Genomic DNA, 23600 nt, shown 5'->3' on the forward strand with positions numbered 1-23600 from the left:
TGAAGCGCCAGGAAACAAACACCCAGAAACGTGTTACTCTTTTAGAGAAATGCTCTTTTAGTGCTGAAGCACGCAGGGGAGCTGGCCACCGCACCCTTCCAGTGTGGCTGTCAGCAGTAAGATGACCTTTCTCTCCCGTACGACGTGACCACCGCTGCTGCGCCGTAACACCCGCACTCGCTCGCAGAACACTCTGTGGACAGGGAGAGCAGTACCTTCAACCACTACTGCTTGGCTCCGAAGCGAAAGGATGAATTAATGCGGTGCACCTGCTGCCTCTTATACTCACACTGTGATCAGCAGCAGCTGGAAGCAATGATCGCATGCCAATGTCCATTGGCTCATTTAGTCACACTCGAAGTGGATTGGTCTCTCTGGCGAGATCCCAATTTCGTCGGTCATCCGACGTGACTCGGAGTGACCGACTGAATGGGAACAATGCTGACAAAGTCAATCAGGAGTGAATCGTCAGTCATCCAGTAATTGCATCTATTCTTCAGTGTGTTATTGTCATGTTGAGGTTGGTTGGGTAACAAGCATGCTAGCACAGTCTGACTGTGATTTTTTGATAGCTGAGTGAAAGGAGCCACTCCTCTGCGGGACACGGAGTCAGCTAGGGTGAAGAAGTGAAGAGGTCTCTCTTTGTTTAAATATCACAGCCTACTTTTGCTCGGCTGTAAATGTGCAAAGAAAGGCAGAGCAGGAGGGAGAGATTTCGAGAGGGATTGAGGGAGGAACTGCAGCACACGGACAAAATCATCATGCATCTTTTTTTGGGCAGGTTAGAGACCTCTGTGTAATCTGCATAGCATTATAGGATACCACACACACACCTCAGATGAACATTTCATTACTCTTTCATAGCTAACTTCTCTGTCGTGTTGCATCGTATCATCAGGAGAAATAAAAGAGACGTGTGGTTCACAGATGATGTGGGGAGCACAGCTCAGATCGTTTGGTTTTGGAGAATTTTGATGTGACATATTTGACTTCATATTGAAATCTCTTGACTTTTGTTGTGTTGGCAATTTTGAGTGCAGTTTGTGACTGTTAAAATCTCTTGTGAAACACTAAAGAGACAGCAAGGAGTAAAGCGTTTGGTAAAGAATCGACTTATAATATATCATTTTTTTATATACATAATTATATTATATACAATCTGTTTTGCTCCAAGTTTTAGTAATTTTGTTGTTTTCAAATTTTTATGATTTTTTTTGTTTGTGTTTTGTTTAAATGTCTATATAGTTTTTTTTTTTTTACATATTACTTTTGGTTTATTTAGCTTTAGTTATTTTAGAGCTTCAAGTTAAACAAAATTGAGAAATGTTGCTCTGGACCCTTTTTTTATATTTTAGTTTACTTAAGATCATGATTATTTTATTTCAAGTAATGATTTTTTTTTTATGGTTTTAGCTTACTTTAATAACATAATAGTTACAATAACTAATAACTAATAATAATAATAATAATAATTAGTATTATTATTAGTTTTATTATACACCCACCACATACAGGAATATAAATATCATGCAAACCCAGCAAAACGTCTGAAATCTCTTTGCTGTTTCTGAGAAAAGACTGAGATATTATAGAGATTAATTTCTTATAGGCTGATTGAAGATCTGCGTGGTTCAGATGAGTAATTAGTGTACGTTTACAGCTAAACTGATCATTAGAGGCCCGCAGAGCTGGATTGGCATGTTCTTTCAGTAAATTACTTACTTCAGAGTCCTGCAACTGAGAGCGAGCAGTATTTTAATCTGTCAGTCGATTTTTGTCCTGAATTCTTTGAATAAGGACACAGAGAGCGTGGAACTGTGTCTATCCTACCTTGCAGCTATTTCTCAATGATAATAAGTCCCTGATGGAACGAACAAAATATGCTGAACCATTCCTATAACCATTTTGGTCATAGGAAACCAAAAAATGACACATTTTGAGATTTCTTGCACAGCTACATTTGAATGGCTTCTCATTGCAGTAGCATTTTACAGTAATTTAACTGCAGTAATAGCAATGTCCTGTCACATCGTCCTGTCTCCATTTTCATGGATTTCTTAAAGGTGCAATGCTGACCAGTTCTGACTTACACTTAATGCACAGTGCATTAAATTTGACCTTATAACCTTTAAACCGCCCACCTTGATCAATGACCATCAAGTGTGGTAAAAATAATCCTACTCATCAAATCTATGCGATAAAAGAGTTAGGTCAAAAATAATCCAAAAGTAGTCCAATTAGATTACCTAAAATGTGTGGTCTAACAGATTACGTTACCTACTATATTTTTCCGACAACATTACAATTTGTAATCAATGGACTACAGTTTGTAAGTAATCTACCCAGCACGGTTCATCAGTATTGGTATCTCACCTTAATGATTGATTGTAACCTTTATTGCATCCTTTTTACTCTTTGTGTGCTTTTTTTGGAAAATAGCTACTTCTGATCTTGTATAAATCTATTCTAAAGTCTTTGTAACGTATCCGTACAGATGATAATGCATTATGTGTGTTTGCTCTTCCTTTGCCAGAGAAGAGCTCCAGCGCAGTAGGGGTTAATTTTTTACACACTGTGTCAAATACCCACACAGCAGCCTGTGTCCTCTCTGAAATATTAATGAATCCTGCCGATATGCAGAGAGAGAGGGAGGGAGATGGATGCCAGGGTAAAATGTTGACCACGCTGACATTTCATCTTGGTCTAATTAGAAGCGCTTGAGGTGTTTCCACTGTATTTCAACCACATTTCTGCACTGAAATTCATTTATGCTTTGCAACGAAATCAATTGATATCCATTTATCCCATGCAGAATAAATCCATTTATTCTTACATTGTCATAATGACACAACACGGCACAGTATCACGTTGTCTGAGTGTTTCTGGAATTAAACGAGGGCATGGGGCATCCTAAGGAGGCGTCTGCGTGTAATTGTTCTCTTATTCTCCTGCAATCCTGCTCGCGCTGTGTTTGACTGGGAGAAACTATACTGGTGCAATATTTGGAAGTCTATCAAGGCTTTCCATTTATAAGTGGCATGTCTATATCGGAGCAAATGCATATGTGGGTGCATATACATGCCTCTTAAAAGCCAGTGCAAACTAAAGTGAGAGACTGCTTTAGTGCTCTTCTTGGTTAGTTGTCTGGATATTGGCTCTCTCTTGAGGGTTTCCGTGACTCTGTTTTCTGTGTGTAATGGAGAGATGGGGCTTAAGCTCGCCTGAATGCATCACATTGCCGCTACACCATCTCACACTCAAGCACTTCTGTGTTTTACTCCTGCCAGTCGGCCCTTTTGTGCCCAAAGTGAAGCTCAATGTTTCCCCCTACCGTCTGAAAGAAGTAGAACAATCCTCGTGACAGCCAAAGATCCCTCGCAGATAAGCACTGGGCCTGAACCTCTTGATATTAAGGATGGCTTTGCGAGCGGTGAAAAAATAATTGCGTTTAGGTGCTTTTACATAAAAGTTATTAAAATGGAATGGTATGCACAAGCAATAAACAAAGAGCCACAAATAAGATATTAGCATTCATGCGAAAGCAACGGCATAGAATAATAATTCATATTCCCGCGGCATTTTTTATCGCCTCGCCGTACCACATATGAATTTCCGGGGGGCAGAGGCGGATGTCAAATATCCTGACTTTTTCACAGTGGAGGGCTATTAAAACCAGCCGGATCCGAGACGTCCTCCAACTCTTTCTCTCGTTTTTGTGTTCTTGCTCATTGGTTTTGGTGAGAAACTATAGCCGCCCCTCCTCTCTTTTGCTCCCGTTGCAGATCCTGCATATGTTATGGAAGGCAGAGGCAGCAGTTTTATATAAGCCAGAATAGATGCCTGCATTAACACATCCACACTGCGTGATAATATCTAATAATCTTGCGTTCAGCATCAGCTTTGGTGAAATTAAATAAGCAGTTTCTCAGCAACGATGCACTAGAAACATCATCTTTATCCAAGAGTTAAAATTACCTGCAGCGTTAAAGATACAGTTCTTCCAAAAATTAAAATTGTATCGTCATTTACTTACCCTAATGATATTACAAACCCATATGACTTTATTTTTTCACAAAAGGTGATGTGTAGCAGAAGGTCTGAGAATGTTTTTTTGTTTGTTTTTTCTTTCATTCAATGGGAATGGATAGGGAACCGGGGCTGTCAAGCTCAATAACGGAGGAAAAAAAACTCCATAAAAGTTGTTCACAGGATTTGTCCACTGTATTCCAAGTCTTCTGAAGCCATAGCTTTGTGTGAGGAATTTAATCGAAACTGGATATTAGTCTTCTTTGAGAATCTTGCCTGACAGCCATGGTCACCATTCACTTCTATTGTGTGGAAAAAAGAATCTCGGGCAATTTACTGTAAATTAATTTTCTGTTCAAAGAGAGTCATACAATTTTCCAAAGATATATAGAAGCCTGTTCATCTTCTGTCTGTCTGTCTGTCTGTTGATCTATCTACCTACCTATCTATCATATAAATAAATAAATAATAATAACAACAAATGGGTAATTATAAGATTAAGCTTAAAATATGAAATAGTCACTTAAAATATTTGATATTATAAAATAATAATATAATTATATTATAAAATATTACTTCTCCTTCCTTTCCAGATACAGAAACAATCAATGGTCATAAAAATATTGAGTCAGTATATATATATATATACACACACAGAGTATAAATGCATAAGTAGATTGTTTTGCATTCTTTTGTTTTGTTTTGTTTTTAGACATGTCAATATATATTTTTTTCGTACATCCATACATGAGGAGAAATGTAATTTTGGGGGCACTGTCCCTTCCAGCTAGAAGAACAGTTTCATGCATAATATGCCAGTTTGCAACCATAGATGTGGGAAACGCAGACACCGTGTTGTTAGAAAATGTTAATGTACTAATTTGATTAGGGAAATGTACATAGGGTGAAGGCAAGTCCAGCTGGGCATTTGCTAATTTTTTGATACATGCTAGTAGGTATAACCTCACCACCGGCTGCGATGTCTACTCAGCTTTACCTTTCACTGATTGTTTCTTAATGTGTCCGACAATCTTTACATGTTTAATAAAAACACTCTCTCGAACGTGCATGTGAGAGTGTGAGACACTTCGTTTGTGTGTGTGTGTGTTTGGGGAGGTTATAGTGTGTCAAGAGAGACTCGCAGACAGAGGGAAGAGACTGAGAGCATGAGAGCTAACCTGTTTTCCTCTGTGCTCTGATTCTCTGTAGGAGCGCACCCATGGAGCTGCTGCTGCTGTGCCTGGCTCTGTTCTCCATGCCGTCCTACGCCATGCTGTGCCCCAAACGCTGCACCTGCCAGAACCTGCTTCCCTCGTACACCGTGCTGTGTGCCAAAACCGGCCTGCTCTTCGTGCCACCGAATATTGACCGGCAGACCGCCGAGCTGCGACTGATGGACAACTTCATCACCACCCTGCGCCACCAAGACTTCGCTAACATGAGCAGCCTCATACACCTCACGCTCTCCCGCAACACCATCAGCCAGATCCAACCGTATGCCTTCGCTGACCTGCAGGATCTGCATGCGCTGCATCTGGACGCCAACCGGCTCACGGTTCTGGACGACACACACCTGCAGGGGCTGGTCAATCTGCGCCACCTTATCCTCGCCAACAACCAGCTTCACAGCATCTCCAATGGAGCCTTCCAAGACTTCCTAGAAACTCTCGAGGACCTCGACCTTTCTTACAACAACCTGGTGGACTTGCCGTGGGACACTATAGCCATGCTAGCCAGCGTCAATACCATCAGTTTGGACCACAATCTCATCGAGTTTGTTCCCGAAGGGATATTTTCCAATCTTCATAAACTGGCCCGACTTGATATGACGTCCAACAAGTTGAAGAAGATCCCCCCAGATCCTCTATTCCTACGAATCCCTGTCTACGCCAAAATGAAAGGCTCACCGCTGACCGCATTGGTGCTCAGTTTTGGTGGGAACCCGTTGCATTGCAATTGTGAGCTGGTTTGGTTGCGTCGCGTGACGCGGGAGGACGATCTGGAGACGTGCGCGTCCCCGCGAGACTTGGCCGGCAAGTACTTCTGGACGATTCGCGAGGAAGAGTTTGTCTGCGAGCCACCTATGATCACCCGGCACACTTCCAAGATGTTTGTAATGGAGGGTCAAGAGGTTAGTTTGCGATGTCGCTCCGTGGGGGACCCCGAGCCGACCGTCCACTGGGTCAGTCCGGACGGGAAGCTAATCGGAAACACCTCACGCACCGTATGCTATGAGAACGGCTCTTTGGATATCTTAACAGCCACGGTGAAGGACTCCGGCGTTTTCACCTGCATTGCCTCAAACGCAGCCGGCGAGGCCACGGCTCCTGTGGAATTAGTCGTTAACCCTTCGCCGCATTACGACCCCAAACTGGAGCCGGAGCCGGGACCCTCGGACATACCGACTTCTATAAAGTCCAACAGCAGTGGTAGCGGTGGCCAGGCTCGAGCTGATCAGCGGGTCAGCGTCTCGGAAATAACCTCAGGCTCTGCGATGATCCGCTGGCCTCCGCAAAGCCAAATCCCCGGAGTTCGCATGTACCAGATCCAGTACAACAGCTCCACTGACGACATCCTCATATACAGGTGAGTTTCATCACAGAATCTTGAGATAAATCCAGGTTTATTTGCATTTTGCTTTCACAATGCGTACGGTTTCAAAGCAGCTTTACAGAAAATCTAGGTTACTGTATGTTATGGTAACTCTTTAGAATAGGGAACATATATTTACTATTAATTCCTAATTTGCTGCTTATTAATAGTTAGCAAGGTAGTTGTTAAGTTTAGGTATGGGGTAGGATTGAGGGATCTAAAATATGGTCATGCCAAATAAGGCATAAATATGTGGTTTATAAATACTAATAAACAGCCAATATGCTAGTAATATGCAAGAATAATAAACAACTAGTTAATAGGGAGAATAGGTCCTTAAAATAAAGTGTTACCGTTGTTATCTGTCAGATGTGAGTGTAGAAAAGTAATGTCTATATGGAAGCAATATACAGCTACATATTATGTGGTTAGTAATCATCATGTATTCAGTTAAGAAGACACAACGAACACATTAGGCTCGTGATGATAACACTTTAAGAATAAACTTTGACATTTTTGTATGTCAGTCCAAAGTTGGCATCATCTGAAGTCTTTGCAATTGTTGCCATTGTCTGAAATGATTGCAATTATTGCATAGCTTTCTGTTTATCTGCTATCTATGGTTTGCACCAGTGTTATTTTAGTATAACTAAGATACTATTATAGTTTTTATTAAGTTGTGTGTGTGTTTGATGTTATATTTATTTATTTATTTGTTATATGTCTATATAGTTTATACAAATTTTTGTTTCAGTTTTAGTTATTTTAGTACATGAAGTTAAACTAATAAAATGTTGTATTGGCAACTAGCTTTGCCAATGATTGCCAAAGTTTGTTTGTTTATTTATTTAATGGTTTTAGCTTTAGTTAACTATAAGAACACTGGTTTGCACTGATTTTATTCTTGATTTGACTGTAGACAGTAATCACATTTGTTATTGATACTAGAAATCTTTAAGGACATGCATCAGTGCTAAATTACTTTTATTTGAATCAATGAAGTTGTCTACACTGGAGGTTGATTGATAGTTTTGATGAGCTGCTCCAGACATTTTATTATCCCCTTCCATTGAAAATAAAATTATTTTACCAATATTAATGTCATTTTATTATGATTATTATTTATATTTATTTTTTTATCAGAACCAGCTCATGGTTTTCTGCTCTCTGATCTACTCATTCAAATGAAATTTTGCTTCTAATTTATTCCCAGTTTCAGTAATACCATAATAATTATTATTACATAATTAAAAGCTAAAAAGAGTTGTTTGGCCATTGTACTGTTTCTGAAGTCAAGTATCGAGCTCACAGCTGATTCTTTGTTAGTAAATATCTGGTTGATGAGCAAAAACATATTATGAAAACATTGCAATGTGACATAAAGATTACAATTATTTAAATATGCCATCTAGTAGTTTCTGATATTTAGTAGCAAAATACAGGCTGCTTGAGTGTCAAAATGACCATGAAGTTCGTCTATGCAAAATCTGCTGATTCCAAATTTGTGAACGCTTTGTAATAAAAGTCTCTGCAATGTCTTCTTTCTTGATGCATTATTTGAGAGAGCACTGATGATGGTCTATCCCCCCAAATGGGTTTTGAATCTGGGTAATTCTGCATTAGATAAACAAATTGATTCTGTCTTTGTTCAAAGGCAAAGACTGGCATCTGAGACTGGGGGTGTTAATGGCTTATGGTGGAATCCTATTCAGATAGGGGATGAAACATTGCAATTCCTCTGATGAATACAAATGGACCTCGATGATTGCCAGCCAACAAAGACACAATAATATCATGAACTATATGAAATGCAAGCATGTATTTTTATTTTTTTATTTTTTCTGTGCTAATGAAAGGATCCTTCCCAAAAGGACCAGCTGCTTTAGGATATATGTCAGAAAAGCTCTTGAAGGATTTTCATTAGCACACGGACAGATTGGCTTCCACGGTAATAGTTTCGGCCTGATGCAATTCAAACTGAATTTCGCAAAGCAGGAACCATGAGCCGACACATTGACACCCTTCAATAAATCACAGAGCTCGAGGTGCAATGAGAAAGACAATAATAACAGAATAACAATAGAAGCTGCGTGTCGAGTGCTTGCCCTCGTTTCAGATGCTCCAATGAAGAATACAATGAAGACGTATTTGCATTGATGTTGAAGCACGTCTCGAATTCAAAACCCGATCTTTTGCTTTGTAAAATATAGAGAGGACAAGCAAATCTTTGTGCGGATATGCCCTATATTTTTGGGTTGCGTATTATTGTCGACGCCCCTTACGCAGAAACGACTACATTAAAGTTCCTTTTTAGCATTCAGACGTGGCCCCACCGCCCATGATTTCTCATTGAAGGGATCTGTAAGGATGTAATTAACTCTGCAATAATCCCTCTGGATAGATTAAGAGAGAAGAAAAGATACATACAGAAAGCAATTTGCTATTAATTATGGAAAAGGCAAGGGGAGTTCTCTGGTTTATAGAGCTGCAGAGTAATCTAACAGTCTTTCAGAATCAATTAAGAATGCATGCGCCAGACTCTCGCTTGACAGCGGCCCGGGTTGGAGTACAGATGACTTGGAGATGGTGGCTGAGAAACGGAGACCTGAGTGAGAATATAGAGTGTAAACTTTGAGTCGAAAAGACAGGTTAAATTTGAAGTGATGTCTGGGTGAAAGAGCGCTGGAGGCACAGTGTGCATGGTGCCAAATGAAAACCTGAATGAAGTGCAAGGTGTGGTGTCAGATGGAGTATATTTATATCAGCATGCATTCTCTTGGCAAACGCTCTCTTAAAGGGATAGTTCGCCCAAAAAATGTAAACTGGCTGTTAATTTTCTCACCCTCAAGCCATGCAAAAAGAAGATTTTTAGCTCAAACCGCGCTCCTTGGTGATTCATAAAATGCAAGTCAATGGCTACCGGCACTTTGAGAGTCAAAAAAGTACATACAGGCAACACAGAATTAATCCCTGTGGCTCCTGATGATATATTGAGGTCTTGCGAAGTGAAACCATTGGTATGTGCAATTAACTTTATAACATTATCACCAGATTTTATTTTCTCAGAAATGGACAGTCGCCTGTATTATAATTTATTTATAATTTTTTTTAATTAGCTGAACTTAAATGGATAGCTCACCCAATAATGCAAATTCTGTCATCATCTACTCACCCTCAAGTTGTTCAAAATCTGCATGAGTTTGTTTCTTCTGCTAAACACGAAATAAGATATTTTGAAGAATGTTGGAAACAACATTCTTTTTTTTTTTTTTTCATACTATGGAAGTAAATGGCTACCGGCAACTCTTTGTTTCCCAACATTCATCAAAATATCTTCTTTTATGTTCAACAGATGAAACAAACTCAAGCAGGTTTGTAACAATAATAATACACTTTTAAACATAATTTACATTTTTGGGTGAACTATCACTTTAAGAGTGTTTTTTGACCCACTAAATTGGTGATTTCAGTACATATGTATTTGCAATTTCATAATTCTGTTGTCTTTGAAATATGGTGAAAGTTACTGCTGAATAAAGTGAAAGGCATTTATGGTAAACTAAAATATACTTTAATCTCATTTCTATTGAAACTAATGTCATGTATTTAAATGAAATTGTAACTGCATTATATTACAAAATATATCAAAATCAAATGTAATATCAAATAAAAGTGAGAAATAAATAATTATTTGTATTATTATTTAAATTAGAATTAGGATTATTTCTAATAAGGACAATTTATTAATTATAAATTCATTTAAAAATAATATAAATTAACTGGTATTATTACAAAGTGCACCTATTATCTGCAATTATAATTGCAGGAATCGTTCAGCCAAAATTGAAAATTCTGTAATTATTCGCCCTTATGTCGTTCCAAACCTGTAAGAATGTGTTTCTTCTGCTGTAGACGAAAAGAAGATGTTTTGAAGAACAAACAGTTTCCATTGACTTTTATTGCATTTTTGTTTGTAAGTTAATATATATATATATATATATATATATATATATATATATTTGTTTTTACAGAAGTTATTTCAAATGGGTTTGAATCACCATCGTTTTTGGTGACCTGTTTCTTTAAGAGCGCTCTAGGTGCCAAGGGTTTCTTTTTTGAGAATGTCACTGTCATTATCTTACCTCATCTTTTTCACATTATCATCTCTCTCGCTCCCTCGTTATTTGCATGTTTTCATCTTTCATTTAAGCCGTTTTTAAGTGGGTAATTAAGCAGTACTAGCTCCTTCAGAAGACAGTGAGATGACAGGGTTTCTGTGCCAAGTGACACATCTTCAGAAGAGCTCGAAGCCCCTTCTCTATTTACAGTGACAGCTCAGAGACACCGGTTCAGCCAGCCTGACCCTCGGCAGCTTAAAAGGACCAATGGCTGCCAGAAGTGAGAGGAATTTTCTCAATATATATCCATCAAATGCTCTGTGAGAGGATCCAGAGGAGCAGACTGAAGGGAGATTCCTGTATCTACTCATTAGCGCATGACACTACAGCAGCTAGCAAACCCAGCACGTATTAAATCTCATTGACAGCGCTGTTAACAGCATTTAACGCTTATGAGACATAAAACAATGTGTGTGGAAGAACATGCAAATAGAATTCAAAAATAATAAAACAGCTGATCAGTCTTCACTGTAAAAACAGACACATTCACAGTAATGTTATTTTACTTCAATTGTATTTTATTTAATTATTTAGATGTTTTATATATTCATTTTTATATTCATAATGTTATATAATGCTCTGGTTATGTATGTATATATGTATGTATTAATTTAATAAATATTAATTTAATTTAATAATATTAAATAATATTAATATTATTATAATATTATAATATTTTGAAAAGAAATCTATATTTTCAGAATATTACATTAAAATAAATTGTTATAATAATAAAGTTTTCAATATATTATTTTTTTATTAAATAATGTAATAAAATAAATGGATTTTAAATATTTTATTTAAAATATCATTTGCATTATGTTTGCATTTTACAATAATTTAAATGTCATTAGTCAGCTGTTACTATAATATTTATATTGAATTTATATATTTTGATATACAGTATATATGAAATTACTGAGTCAAATAAATTTATTTTAAATCATTTATTGTTATTATTATTATTAGAAATAATTAATTTAATTTATTGAATGTAGTATTTTATATATTTTACATAATTTTTTTTAAATGTCTTTACAAGCTGATGTAATAATATTGAGATTGAACTGAAGATTTGACATGCTCTGATTCTTGATTATAACACTATACATAGTGTTTGCTAACACTGGCATGTATTACGATCACTGATAAATGTGCTGCCCCATCAAAAAGAAAACACTGGAGCAATTCACTGCTGACAATGTAAAGTAATTTCATATGTGGCTGTTTGTCAATAACAATCAAAAAGAGCAGCGTGCTTCCCACAGTGTCTGAGCAGTTAGCAGTATGCACACTTACACTCACACACTCACACACCATTACCCTCACAGTCAACGCGCACTCGCCGGAGGAGCTCGGCCAATTACCCACGGGGTCAAATGCAAAAATATGTGGTAATGCTCATGGTCACAAACACGCAAACACAAGGCAAGCTGCGCGGCGTGACTCAGGGCTTCATCTGCTCACCTCAGTGCAGCGCTCAATAATGCATCGCATCAGCAGACCTGCAGAAAACATGATACTCCTGCTCACGGCTTCAGAGAGGGATCTGGCAAGAATAATATTTCAGAACATTTTGCTTGATGTCTTCACATATAATGCATTACAAATGTATGCATAAAGGCATTGCATCTCATAAATAATTGTAAACAAAGTAAAATGCATCATAATATTTGCAGATTCCTTGTTACATCATCATGTATTTTAATGCATGATGAGTAATTCATCACTGCAAAGATGGTGTTTTAATAAAAGATAGCTGTCTATGCAGTAGAAATGCTTTTTTTTTTTTTTTTAATTGGTGGTACATGACTAGAGAAAACAAAGAAAAAATATATATGTATGAAAACCTGCACCCATAATGCACTGGGCTCGATCATACTATCTGTAAGCAGTAATTTAGTGCAATTTAGTACCTTTTGAAAGGGACTCGTCCCAGTGAAAGCTTTTGTACCTTTTTTTTTTCCAGAGAATGCACTTATACCACCAACACTGTGGTAGAGCATTTAGTTGAAAATCTGCAAACATACCCTTTTATCCGTTAAGTATACTTTATAATGCATATACATCGTTCAAATAAAATATTTTCCAACTATTTTAATCTTTGAAAAAGTTATGCAGTTTCTTCTGGTGCTTGCTTTGGGAAAGAAAAATAAAACAGCTAAATTTCAATAAAATCAGACCATCTTAAAATATTTAAAACACCTGCATTTTTTAAAAAGAAAAAAAATCTACCTGTAGTCTGGTCACTTGCGTTGTGTTTTCATATAGTCGCTCAGTGACCCGTACAATCAGTTTCCCGTAGGCTATGCAGGTATGTTTTTAACATGAAGTGACATTTTTTATTTACATGCAGCATAAAACAGTAGGCCTATATTTATAGTACACTATATAAAGTAAGTTCAAACAAAAAGCCATGCATGATTTTTACTTACTATACAGCCTATATTTACATTGCATATGCTGCTTGATGAGGGTTAACTTTGGACTCTCACAGCTACAATAAAATTCATATAAAACCATATAAAAAGTCATAAGTCATTGCTTATGTACCAATATTCAACCTTCTGCGAACTCGCTGACCCCTAATGAAGACAGATGAAGTCCCCCAAAACTGTAGCACTTTCTTACTGTGTCCTGTAGAGAGAAAGGTCACGAGTAAATCCAGAAGAGAGCGGCGTCCCGGGGCACACAATCTCTCTGCTGCAGATGGCACAGGGCACATGTTATGCTTAAATCTACTCTGACACACGCCTCCCTTTGGACAGCATGGGCAATATTGTAAACTCTGTGTGTTCATGACAACCATCTGCCCTGAATTGAATTTTTTGGAGTTTAAACTAAAGCTTCCAGAGCCTGTGTTCACTTTACTTTTGTTTATAGACAATATACAAGCATATACACTATAAGGCAAAAGGTTGGAGTTTTCAATGTTTTTTTTTTTTTTTTTATGCTTTAATTATACAATAAAACAATAATACTGTGAAATATTATTTCAATTGAAATACTTGTTTTCGATGTTACCTTAAGTCTATTATGCTCAACAAGGCTGCATTTATTTAATGAAAAATACAGTAAAATAAGTCATTTTAAATAATATTGTGAAATATTTTTACAATCGAAATAACTGTTTTCTACTTGAATATATTTTAAAATGTATTTTATATTTTATGCTCACCAATGCTTATTTGATAAAAATACAATAAAAACAGTAATATTGTGAAATATTATTACAATTTAAAATAACGGGGTGTTGATGGCGCAGTGGATAAGACACATGCCTGTGGTGTGAGAGACCCGGGTTCGAATCCACTGTGAGACACCAATGTGTCCCTGAGCAAGACACTTAACCCCTAGTTGCTCCAGAGGCGTGCGACCTCTGACATATATAGCAATTGTAAGTCGCTTTGGATAAAAGCGTCAGCTAAATGAATAAATGTAAATGTAAATAACTGTTTTCTATATGAATATATGTTAACATGTAATTGATTGCTGTGATCAAAGCTGAATTGTCAGCATCATAACTCTAGTCTTCAGTGTCACATGAAAGCATTGCTGATTTGCTGCTCAAGGAAGATGTTGAACATATTTCTGCTACTTTATACTTTGTGGAAACCATGATACTTCTTTTTCAGGATTCTTTGATGAATAGAATTCGCTGATCAGCATTTATTTGAAACAGAAATCTTTTGTAACATTATAAATGACTTTACTCTCACTTTTGATCCATTTATTGTTTCTTTGTCGAATGAATGTGTAAATTTCCTTCAAAAAATCTTACCCCAAACTTTTTATATTGTAGTGTATCACTTTTTCCAGAAAAATATTGGGCAGCACAATTGTTGATAATAATCAGAAATGATTCTTGAGCAGCAAATCAGCATATTACAATGATTTCTGAAGATCACGTGACACTGAAGACTGGAGTAATGATGCTAAATTACATTTATAAATTGGCCTACGTTTTACAATATATCCACATAGAAAACAGTTATTTTAAATTGAAATCATTTTTCACAATATTGTTGATTTTACCATATTTTTAATCAAATAAATGCAGCCTTGGTGATCATAATTACATTTTAAAATATATTCAAGTAGAAAACAGCTATGTAGATTGTAATAATATTTAACAATATTATTTACAATAACTTATTTGACGTATATTTTCATGAAATAAATGCAGCCTTGTTGAGCATAAGGAACGCTCTTAAAAATAAAGGTGCTTCAAGATGCCATAGAAGAAGCTTTTTGTCTAATTGGTTTCATAAAGAACCTTTAACATCTGAAGAACCTTTCTGTTTCACAAAAGCTTCTTTGTGGTGAAAGAAGGTTCTTCAGATTATAAATGGGTAAGAAAGAGATGGTTCTTTATAGAACCTTTGACTGAATGGTTCTTTGTGGAACCAAAAATGGTTATTCTATGACATCTCTGTGAAGAAGCTTTTAATCACCTTTATTTTTAAGAGAGTAACATAGAAAACAGTTCTTTAAATCGAAATAATTTTTCATAATATTGCTGGTTTTACCATATTTTTTCTAAAATAAATGCAGCTTTGGTGAGCACAAGAGTCTTCTTTCAAAAATGCTCAAGGCCTGATTCTCTCTCTCTTTCTCTCAGAATGATTCCTGCCTCCCATAAGCTGTTCTTACTGAGCGATCTGGCCTCATCTCGAGACTACGAGCTCTGTGTCCTGGCCGTCTACGACGACGGCATCACGGCTCTGACCGCGACGCGACTGGTGGGCTGCGTCTCCTTCTCCACAGAGCGCGAGTTTCGTCACTGCCGCTCCATCCACGACCAGTTCCTTGGTGGCACCATGATCATCGTTATCGGCGGGATCATCGTGGCGTCAGTCCTCGTCTTCATCTTCATCCTGCTGATGAAGTACAAGCTTCACAGCCAGCACTACAAGCAGAAGGCGGCCCGTGTCAGTAACGTTTGTTCTCAGACCAACGGTGGCCAGCAAGGGGCGGCATCGGGCCCTCCGCCGCGCTCGTCCTCGTCCTCGGGATCCTCCAGCAAGCCTTCTGTCCCGCTCGGGTTGGACAGACAAGAAGGGTCCCACGGCCTGGAGGGGGGTTACGGAGCGCTTAAGGGAACCACGGTGGTGGACTTGAACCCGGAATACGGGAAATCGTTCAAAGAGGACGACTCCATATCGCAATAACACAGGGTTCGATCCCGCCTCCCTTCCCATTCTCTCCACACCTCAACCCATTCTGTTTCTTTTCTGTTGCCGGTGTCCTGCGGCCTTACCGAGGGTTTTCTCCTGTCCGAGGTGAGGATGCTTTTAATCTGTTAAAGGGATAGTTCATCCAAAAATGAAAATTATGTCATTAATTACGCACCCATATGTCATTCCAAACCCATAAGACCTTCGTTTGTCTTCAGAACACAAATTAAGATATTTTTTATGAAATCTGAGAGCTCTCAAACCCTGTAGAATATTTTTTTTATTTTTATTTATTTGCACTTTTATTTATATTGTTGAATAAAGTCGTTATTTTTGTTTTCTTTGCGCACTAAAAATATTCTCATAGCTTCGCAAAATTGAAGTTGAGCCACTGATGGACTATTTCATTGATATTCTTGCTATGTTTCTGGATCTGGGAACATTTCAGTTGTGTTGCTGTTTATGCAGGGTTTGAGAGCTCTCCGATTCCATCAAAAATATCTTAATTTTTGTTCCGAAGATGAACGAAGGTCTTACGGGTTTGTAACAACATACGGGTGAGCAATTAATATCAGAATTAAATTTTTTGGGGGTGAACTATCCCTTTAAGGTTTGTTGCTAGGCAGCGGGTTGCCAGTGTGATAGAATCGCCCCATGCTACAGTGCTGCTGATGCAGAGATGTTCCAGTTCTGTTAATTAGACCTCCTTTAATGGATAAATTACAGGCATAGCGGCTCTGCTGTCGGTCTGTGTCGGGGTAACGGGCCTAAAAAGATTTCCCCAACGGTACGGCGCACTTGAGATCGCTATTTAAATTGATAGCCTGACAGTAGTTTTGTTCAATAGGAGGCATTTGAATTACAAAAGCATAAAATTGAAACTCTATGATGCCTGGTTTTAGATGTTTGCTACGAAAATGAGATGAATCCTACGGTTTGCACATTTTAGTACATTAGGCTCGTGTGTATGTTATGAATATCCCTGCTGAGTATGGAATAGCACATATTACTGTTGTCCTTTGTGAGGAGCAGGTCATGCCTCTATATATTTCTATTTTGCAGGGTTGTGTTTAAATTACCACTTCAACACGGTATTATGAGTCCAGGAGAGATTGAAAGGGATAATTCACCCGAAAATGACAATTCTGTCATTTACTCACCCTCATGTCATTCCAAACCTGTATGAGTTTCTTTCCTCGGATGGACACAAAAGAAGATATTTTGAAGAATGTTGGTAACCAAACAGTTAACGGTAGCCACTGACTTCCACAGTATGGAAAAAAGAAAATGCTAGGAAGTCAATGGATAGCGTCAACTGTACATTTACCCCATTCTTTAAAATATACTGTATATTTTTTGTGTTCAACAGAAAAAGCTAATTAATAGAGGTTTGGAACAAGTGGACAGTAATGAAATAGTGACAGAAGTTGAATTTTTGAGGTAAACTATCACTTTAATGATGGAATACAATACACAACTTACTCAAGGCATCATATATTTGCCGACTTGGAAAAACTGGGCATCGCACACTAAATGACTTAGGCATCACACAGAAATCAATCTAATATGCTGATTTATTGCTAAAAGAAGTACAGGGCAAAACAGTTTTTGCTACTTTATAATTTGTAGTAACAATGAAAATTCAGCTGAAGATCACAGAAAGACAATATATTTAAAATATTTATAAATATATTTTATTGAAATGGTAATGATTTTTCACAAAATTACTGTTTTATCATATTTTTTACACTTCCAAACTTTCAAATTGTTCCAAAAAACAACAAATTCACAAACATGCACCTTTTTCTAAGAGATGTTAACAATGTGCTCTAAAATCAAACATGTTTGATCTCCTCCTACAGGATGGAATCAGTCTCAGTCTGATTTTCCTCAAGGGATTTTCTGTGAAATCTGTTTCCTCTGATTGCCCAAAATCTGCAGACTGACTCTGACTTTTGGCAACTACCACTGATCCATCCAGACTTTAATCTGACTGTACAAAGTAGTTTGTCCCATACTTTAGTGTTCTTTGTCAGCTTGTCAACAAGTAAAATAATCAGAATGATCCCTATGAATTTTGATGTCGGTTAGTGCTGGTTATGTCAACCATAAACTACACAACTTTCAGAGTCGTCACCGGTTCGCTGTTGTTTTCATGCTAAACAACTGTCTGTTATCGTCAATGTCAGTTCCAGTCAAATAGCGTGTCACTCTACACCATCTAGATATTTAACCTGATAAATATTTCTTAGGCAAGTCAAGTCGAGTTACATTTATATTTAGGGGTGTGTGATATTTATCATCTATAATAATATCATAATTGTTGTTTTAACAATCATTCAAATATCAGGATCATTACTCATGAAAACAAGCACCAATTTGCCTCAGATCTTGGGCTTTTGTCTGCGATCTCCAGTAACTGTCAGCAAGCACAAAATCAATCCACAAGCCATTAATTATTTTAAAGTAGTGGCTGATAACCTATAAATGCTAGATATTAAATTCTACAATTTTATGGGAATATTAAGAAATAAAAAGACCAAAATCAATCATGGTTCAAGTGAATTTAGGCATCACAACTTTATAAATTGCTGGAGGAAAAAATGACATTTACATACATTTATTTGGTAAACGCCTTTATCCAGCTTGCTTACATTTACTTACATTGCATTCAATATTTAAATTTGACCAATTAATGCATTCCCCAGGAATCAAACCCAGACCTACTCTAATGTTTGAGCTACAGAAAATGGATTTGCATTTGAAGACTAAAGGTTACAATTAACAGTGGATCATGGAAACCAAAATGTAACAATTTGGAAAATGTGCATGAATATTTAAAAAATTGTTATCAACTGATACCAATAAATTAAACATCTCTAATACTGGCCGATGTGCTGATATATCATGCATCCCAATGTTGGTTAGCCAGAACAACTACTTTGTCAAGCTATAAGCATTGAGTACGAAGCATGGTGAGAACATCAGCACACCAGCATATAAAACACAACATTTCCCAGCTCGTTTCAGCAAAAAAGCAACATTTTCAGTCAAACTTCCTGCTATTTCCTTCTTGCTAAACCATCCAGCAGCACACCGGCAGCGCTAGAGGCATCGGTTTGTATTCCAGTTAAAGCCTGAATGCCCTTGTAGGCGCAATCTAGGTTGGCCAGGTACCTCGCGTTTAGAGCAGTGTGGATAATATCCAGCAGTGGACCACCTCGGCTCTCAGCTCCGAGAGGGGAGGCCATTTAACATAACCAGGGGAGAGCCATCTCAGTCAATTGGTCACGGTTGCCTTCTATTGAGGAGCCTCAGAGCAGCCCTGAATGGGCCAGGATGAAAGCGCAGGTTGAAGCTGTTCTCTGTTCAGTGGGAAACAGCGCCTCCAGCGTACAGAAATCTGACACTGAATGACTGAATGAAGGGCAGAGGTGTCTGTCAGGGTCACTGTCAGGAACCACTTCAAAAGGCTTCTGTAGACACCATGCTCTGCCTGTACAATTAGGTGAACATAGAGTTAGTGTCTGATCAAGATGAAGACTTTTGAGTTAAATCACCTTCTCGGACCTGGAAAAATGTCCATCTTTTATTCCAAAGCTTGATTTGATTTTGAAATGCCCCAAAGCTCCTGTCAGTACCTCTGGATCATACAGTGTGGAGGTGTTTGATGTTTCACTTTATTTGCCTGTGGCTAGAGTTTGATTTTATTTATTTATTTTATTTTATTATTATTATTATTTGGCTATTATTTATTTGGCAATGTATTTATGATTTGGCTATTATCAATTTAATTGATTGATTGATTGATTGATTGATTGATTGATTGATTGATTGATTGATTTTTGCACATAACAATAATGAGTACATTTTAAAGCAGTGAAATCAATTAGATGTACCTGCATTTAGTTGAACTGCCAGGAATTGTTTGAGTTGTGTCCAGCTTACCTACCTATGTTTTTGTTTAAGATGAATAAACTGTATTTGACATAAATAATAACTGATCAGTATAATTTCTCAATTCTCAGATATTTTAATCTAAATTTAAGAACAATATTAAGTATATAGAAATATATTATATTAAACAAATATATTTAAAACAATATTTGTATTTTAAAAAACATTATCTACTTGTTAGTCTAATACCAATCTCTTTTTTGTGAAGGGGAAAAAAACCTTTATCTGTTGTAGTATAATTTAAGTATTTCCAACTAAAAAAAAATAGGTTATTAAGATAGTTGCATAGCATAGTTATTGTGATATATTGTGGAAGACCATAAATCACTGCTTAGATGTTAATATATTTATTATTAATATACATTTTTTAAATCATGGAATTCAAAGCTTTCACTTTATGTCAATAATTGTTTGTGAATACAATAGTAACAATAATAATAATAAACTATATTTTCATTGACTTTTAAAACAGCGTTTATATTGTTATTAATTAATTGTATTGTTTTTAATGGTATTGTGCGTCTATATATTCTCCTAACATGTCCTGTCATATGTAAAAAACATAAAAAAGAAAACATTTATGAATCATAACCCACCAAACTGCCTATATAGTGAGTTTATATGCATTACCTGCCACGGGTAATTTCCAGCCGAAATGATCCCCAGGTTTGGGGATGCTGATTTCAAACCCTGCCTGTAGCTCTACCGAGTGCTGATTCATGATTTAATGTTTTAATGGATCACAATGGATTCGGTTATATAAAATTAGTGCACAATTAGAGCTCGTTCTTCTATTAGCTCCAGAGCTCAGCATGAAATGGGAGAGATTAGGACATGGGAATAGAGATACAAGGCCTGGTAAAGAGCTGCAGAGATAGGGAAAGGCGCTTTGATGGAAGAAAAGAGGGCAGATATGAGTATTGTGATGGGGTTTAGAGATTGAGATAAAAGGTTAAAGGCCTAGTGTCTCATATATTGAGACAAATGGGCTAATCTGAGGGGTGGGATGTTGTGGAATACCAGCACAGCCATAGTAGAAAGTAATTACGGTTTGTTGTGCGCTATAGAAATGGGCCGCAACCTCTCTTCGACAGCCGTTTGGAACCAGAATCCCTCCAGACTGCAGCAGGACACGCTGCGCTAAAAATAGCCCTCTGAAGAAGGCCTAGCATTAGCGGCTCTCTGCAGATAACTAGCCGCTAGAACATATCAGGCCTTGTCCTTGCTGCTGCTGCTGAAGAGTTAGTTGATCGGCATTAAATCTGGGAGGAAAGTCTCAGTAAACTGATGATGGTTGAAGTTAATGAAGTCGTTAAATGTCCAATTAGCACGCGCTATGTATAGTCACCCGCGCTGTCTGTTTATGCAAACTCAGCTGATGTTGTTTGTGTATCCTCGGCTGCTGTTTGCTCTGATACGAAGTGATAATGTGTGTTGAGATGACACTGGTTACCTGTATGCATGCTGGACAAAGCTGAGCTACACCTGCATTATGAAGTTGCATCATTTATTTTACATGATGCATTTGTTTAGTTTACCTTTAAATGTATGCATTCAGCAAATGTTTTATATTTATTTATTCTTACTTAAACTGACTTGCATTGTATTTCAGCAAGCTATGCATGTGATCAGTTCATTGCCAGCACCATAATCTAGTGTTTGATATGCAGGAATTTATTTATTTAGCTAGCTATCTAGTTAATTTATTTATTTTAGTGTTTTACTTTTATTTTACTTTTTTTTTTCATTTTTTGTAATGTGAATTTTTTTTTTTTTATAAATAATGTAATGATTTAATTAATTATTAGCTTTTCTCCAATTCACGAACCTCAGTTTTACTTTTACAGTACGTATATACAAACACTCAGTGATTCTCCTAGGCCCAGTTTATTCCTGGTATCACATCTTAAGGGGTCAGTAGAGACAGATCGTGGTTTATTAATCTCAAGTGCATCTTCTGTGACCACTTGTGATCAGATTTCAGTAGGAGCCACTTACAGTGTCAGTGTTCCCTGGGAATCGATCCCATGACCTTAGTGTTGCTTGCATCATGTTATGCTTTTTAGGTTTCATGTAAGTTTTGTTTTGTTTTTACACGAAAAATGCATGAAGTTTACATTTTAATTTGTCTATAATTTTGAATAATTGTTAACGTTAATATAAGGGGTTACTATGTACTTACATTTAAATTTATAATTTGGTACAATGCACTTATTATGTACATACATGTTTTTATATTGTTCTCATATTTAAAAAATAAATAAATAAATGAAACTTAAACCACCAAACCTGTCCCTAACCTTACCCGTATCCCACCTCAATAGCAGCAGAAGTGTTTGCAATACAATATGTACACAATAAGTACATTGCACTTATTGTTTGATGCAAGTAGTTAAAGCCACCTAATATAAAGACAAAAACAAATGCAATTAAAATTTAAAACTTAAAATCTGTATTTATTTAACTTTTTTAAATAAAATGTATTATTTTATTTTACATTTTCAATCTTTTTGAAACATTTTTGGATCAAACTGTTATTTTTATAATCTTAAAGCTCTTGAATTTAGCAGAATGCATGATGGACAGGTCATTTGTAGCTGTCTGCAGTGCATTAGAGCAGATTACTGAGATGGATGTGCGTAAAAACGTGTAAAGGTCACTTTATAAAAGGTGGAACATCTTCTGCAGTAGCTCACTGTCTTTCCTTTTGATTTGTGTCCTTTGCGTTTGATGATAAAATGTGTTCGCTGCTGAATCTGATCTCATGCCTCTGTTGTTTTTCAAGGCAAACTCACAATCTGGAAGCCAAACGCAGAACGCCAGATTAAATGGGATTGGATCCAATCTATTGGTAGGACAAGCCGCGGTCGGAAGGCCAACACAACAGGCTCTCCGTGTTCAATTCTTTATGCAAAACTCTCCCCAGACCCTGGATATCATGTGCCTCTTCGGTGCATATGAGCAATGTTTTCTATGTTAAACTTCCCCGAGAGAGGAGGACCATCAAACCATTCAATGGGAAGAGAGAGGGAAATGCTCTCTGGATGTTTTGTTTTTTTTTTCGGTGGGAAATACAATGACAAAATATCAGTGTTAAACAGATGAAGCAGTGCCAAAGGACTGAACCCCGTGGTTTTAATGCTCTCCCAAAGGCCTGTGCGGATACAGAGGTATCAAAGTTCGATCAAACATTGACGAGTCGGTATCGAGTTAACATTTGTGGACCTTCTGGAGCACTTCATTATGGATTCCTCTGTATGGTCTCAGCTAATGACTCTCTCTCTCTCTCTCTCTTCATTGGGAAATGAACGCATGGATCGATCTTCAGCTGATTAACAAACATTGTGAGTGTGTTCTTGGGATCTGGAGATTAGGTCAAACAGGAGAGAACATTGATTATCACAACATGCTAAAACTTTCCTCATCTTCCGTATCAACAAGGATTGAGGGTAAGACACTCTTGAGAACTCTGTATCTGACGGCAGACTGTGTGAAAGCAGCGTAGGCCACGCTAAACTGCTCTTTGACAGTCGGCCTGCTGAAATAAATACTGTTCTTTTTCCCCTCGATTGACTGTGGACGTATTTGTATGTGAAGTACACCTTCAGCCATCTCTGATTTTAATCATTTGATTTCAAGGAGAAAATAATAAAAAAAAACATATGGGATG

At 37.1% G+C, this 23600-nt stretch overlaps 1 protein-coding gene across 1 annotated transcript; it reads left to right on the top strand.

The window, feature by feature from the left end:
- Positions 1 to 5245: 5245 nt before the first annotated feature.
- LOC306842750 (leucine-rich repeat and fibronectin type III domain-containing protein 1-like protein) lies at positions 5246 to 15967 on the top strand (the record flags this gene model as incomplete). Its single annotated transcript, XM_079373806.1, has 2 exons — positions 5246 to 6612; positions 15418 to 15967. 2 exons carry the CDS (start codon positions 5246 to 5248, stop codon positions 15965 to 15967), a joined length of 1917 nt encoding a protein of 638 aa, XP_079229932.1.
- Positions 15968 to 23600: the final 7633 nt, after the last annotated feature.

This window comes from Barbus barbus (genome assembly GCF_936440315.1).
Source record: "Barbus barbus genome assembly, chromosome: 23".
Lineage (NCBI taxonomy): Eukaryota > Metazoa > Chordata > Actinopteri > Cypriniformes > Cyprinidae > Barbus > Barbus barbus.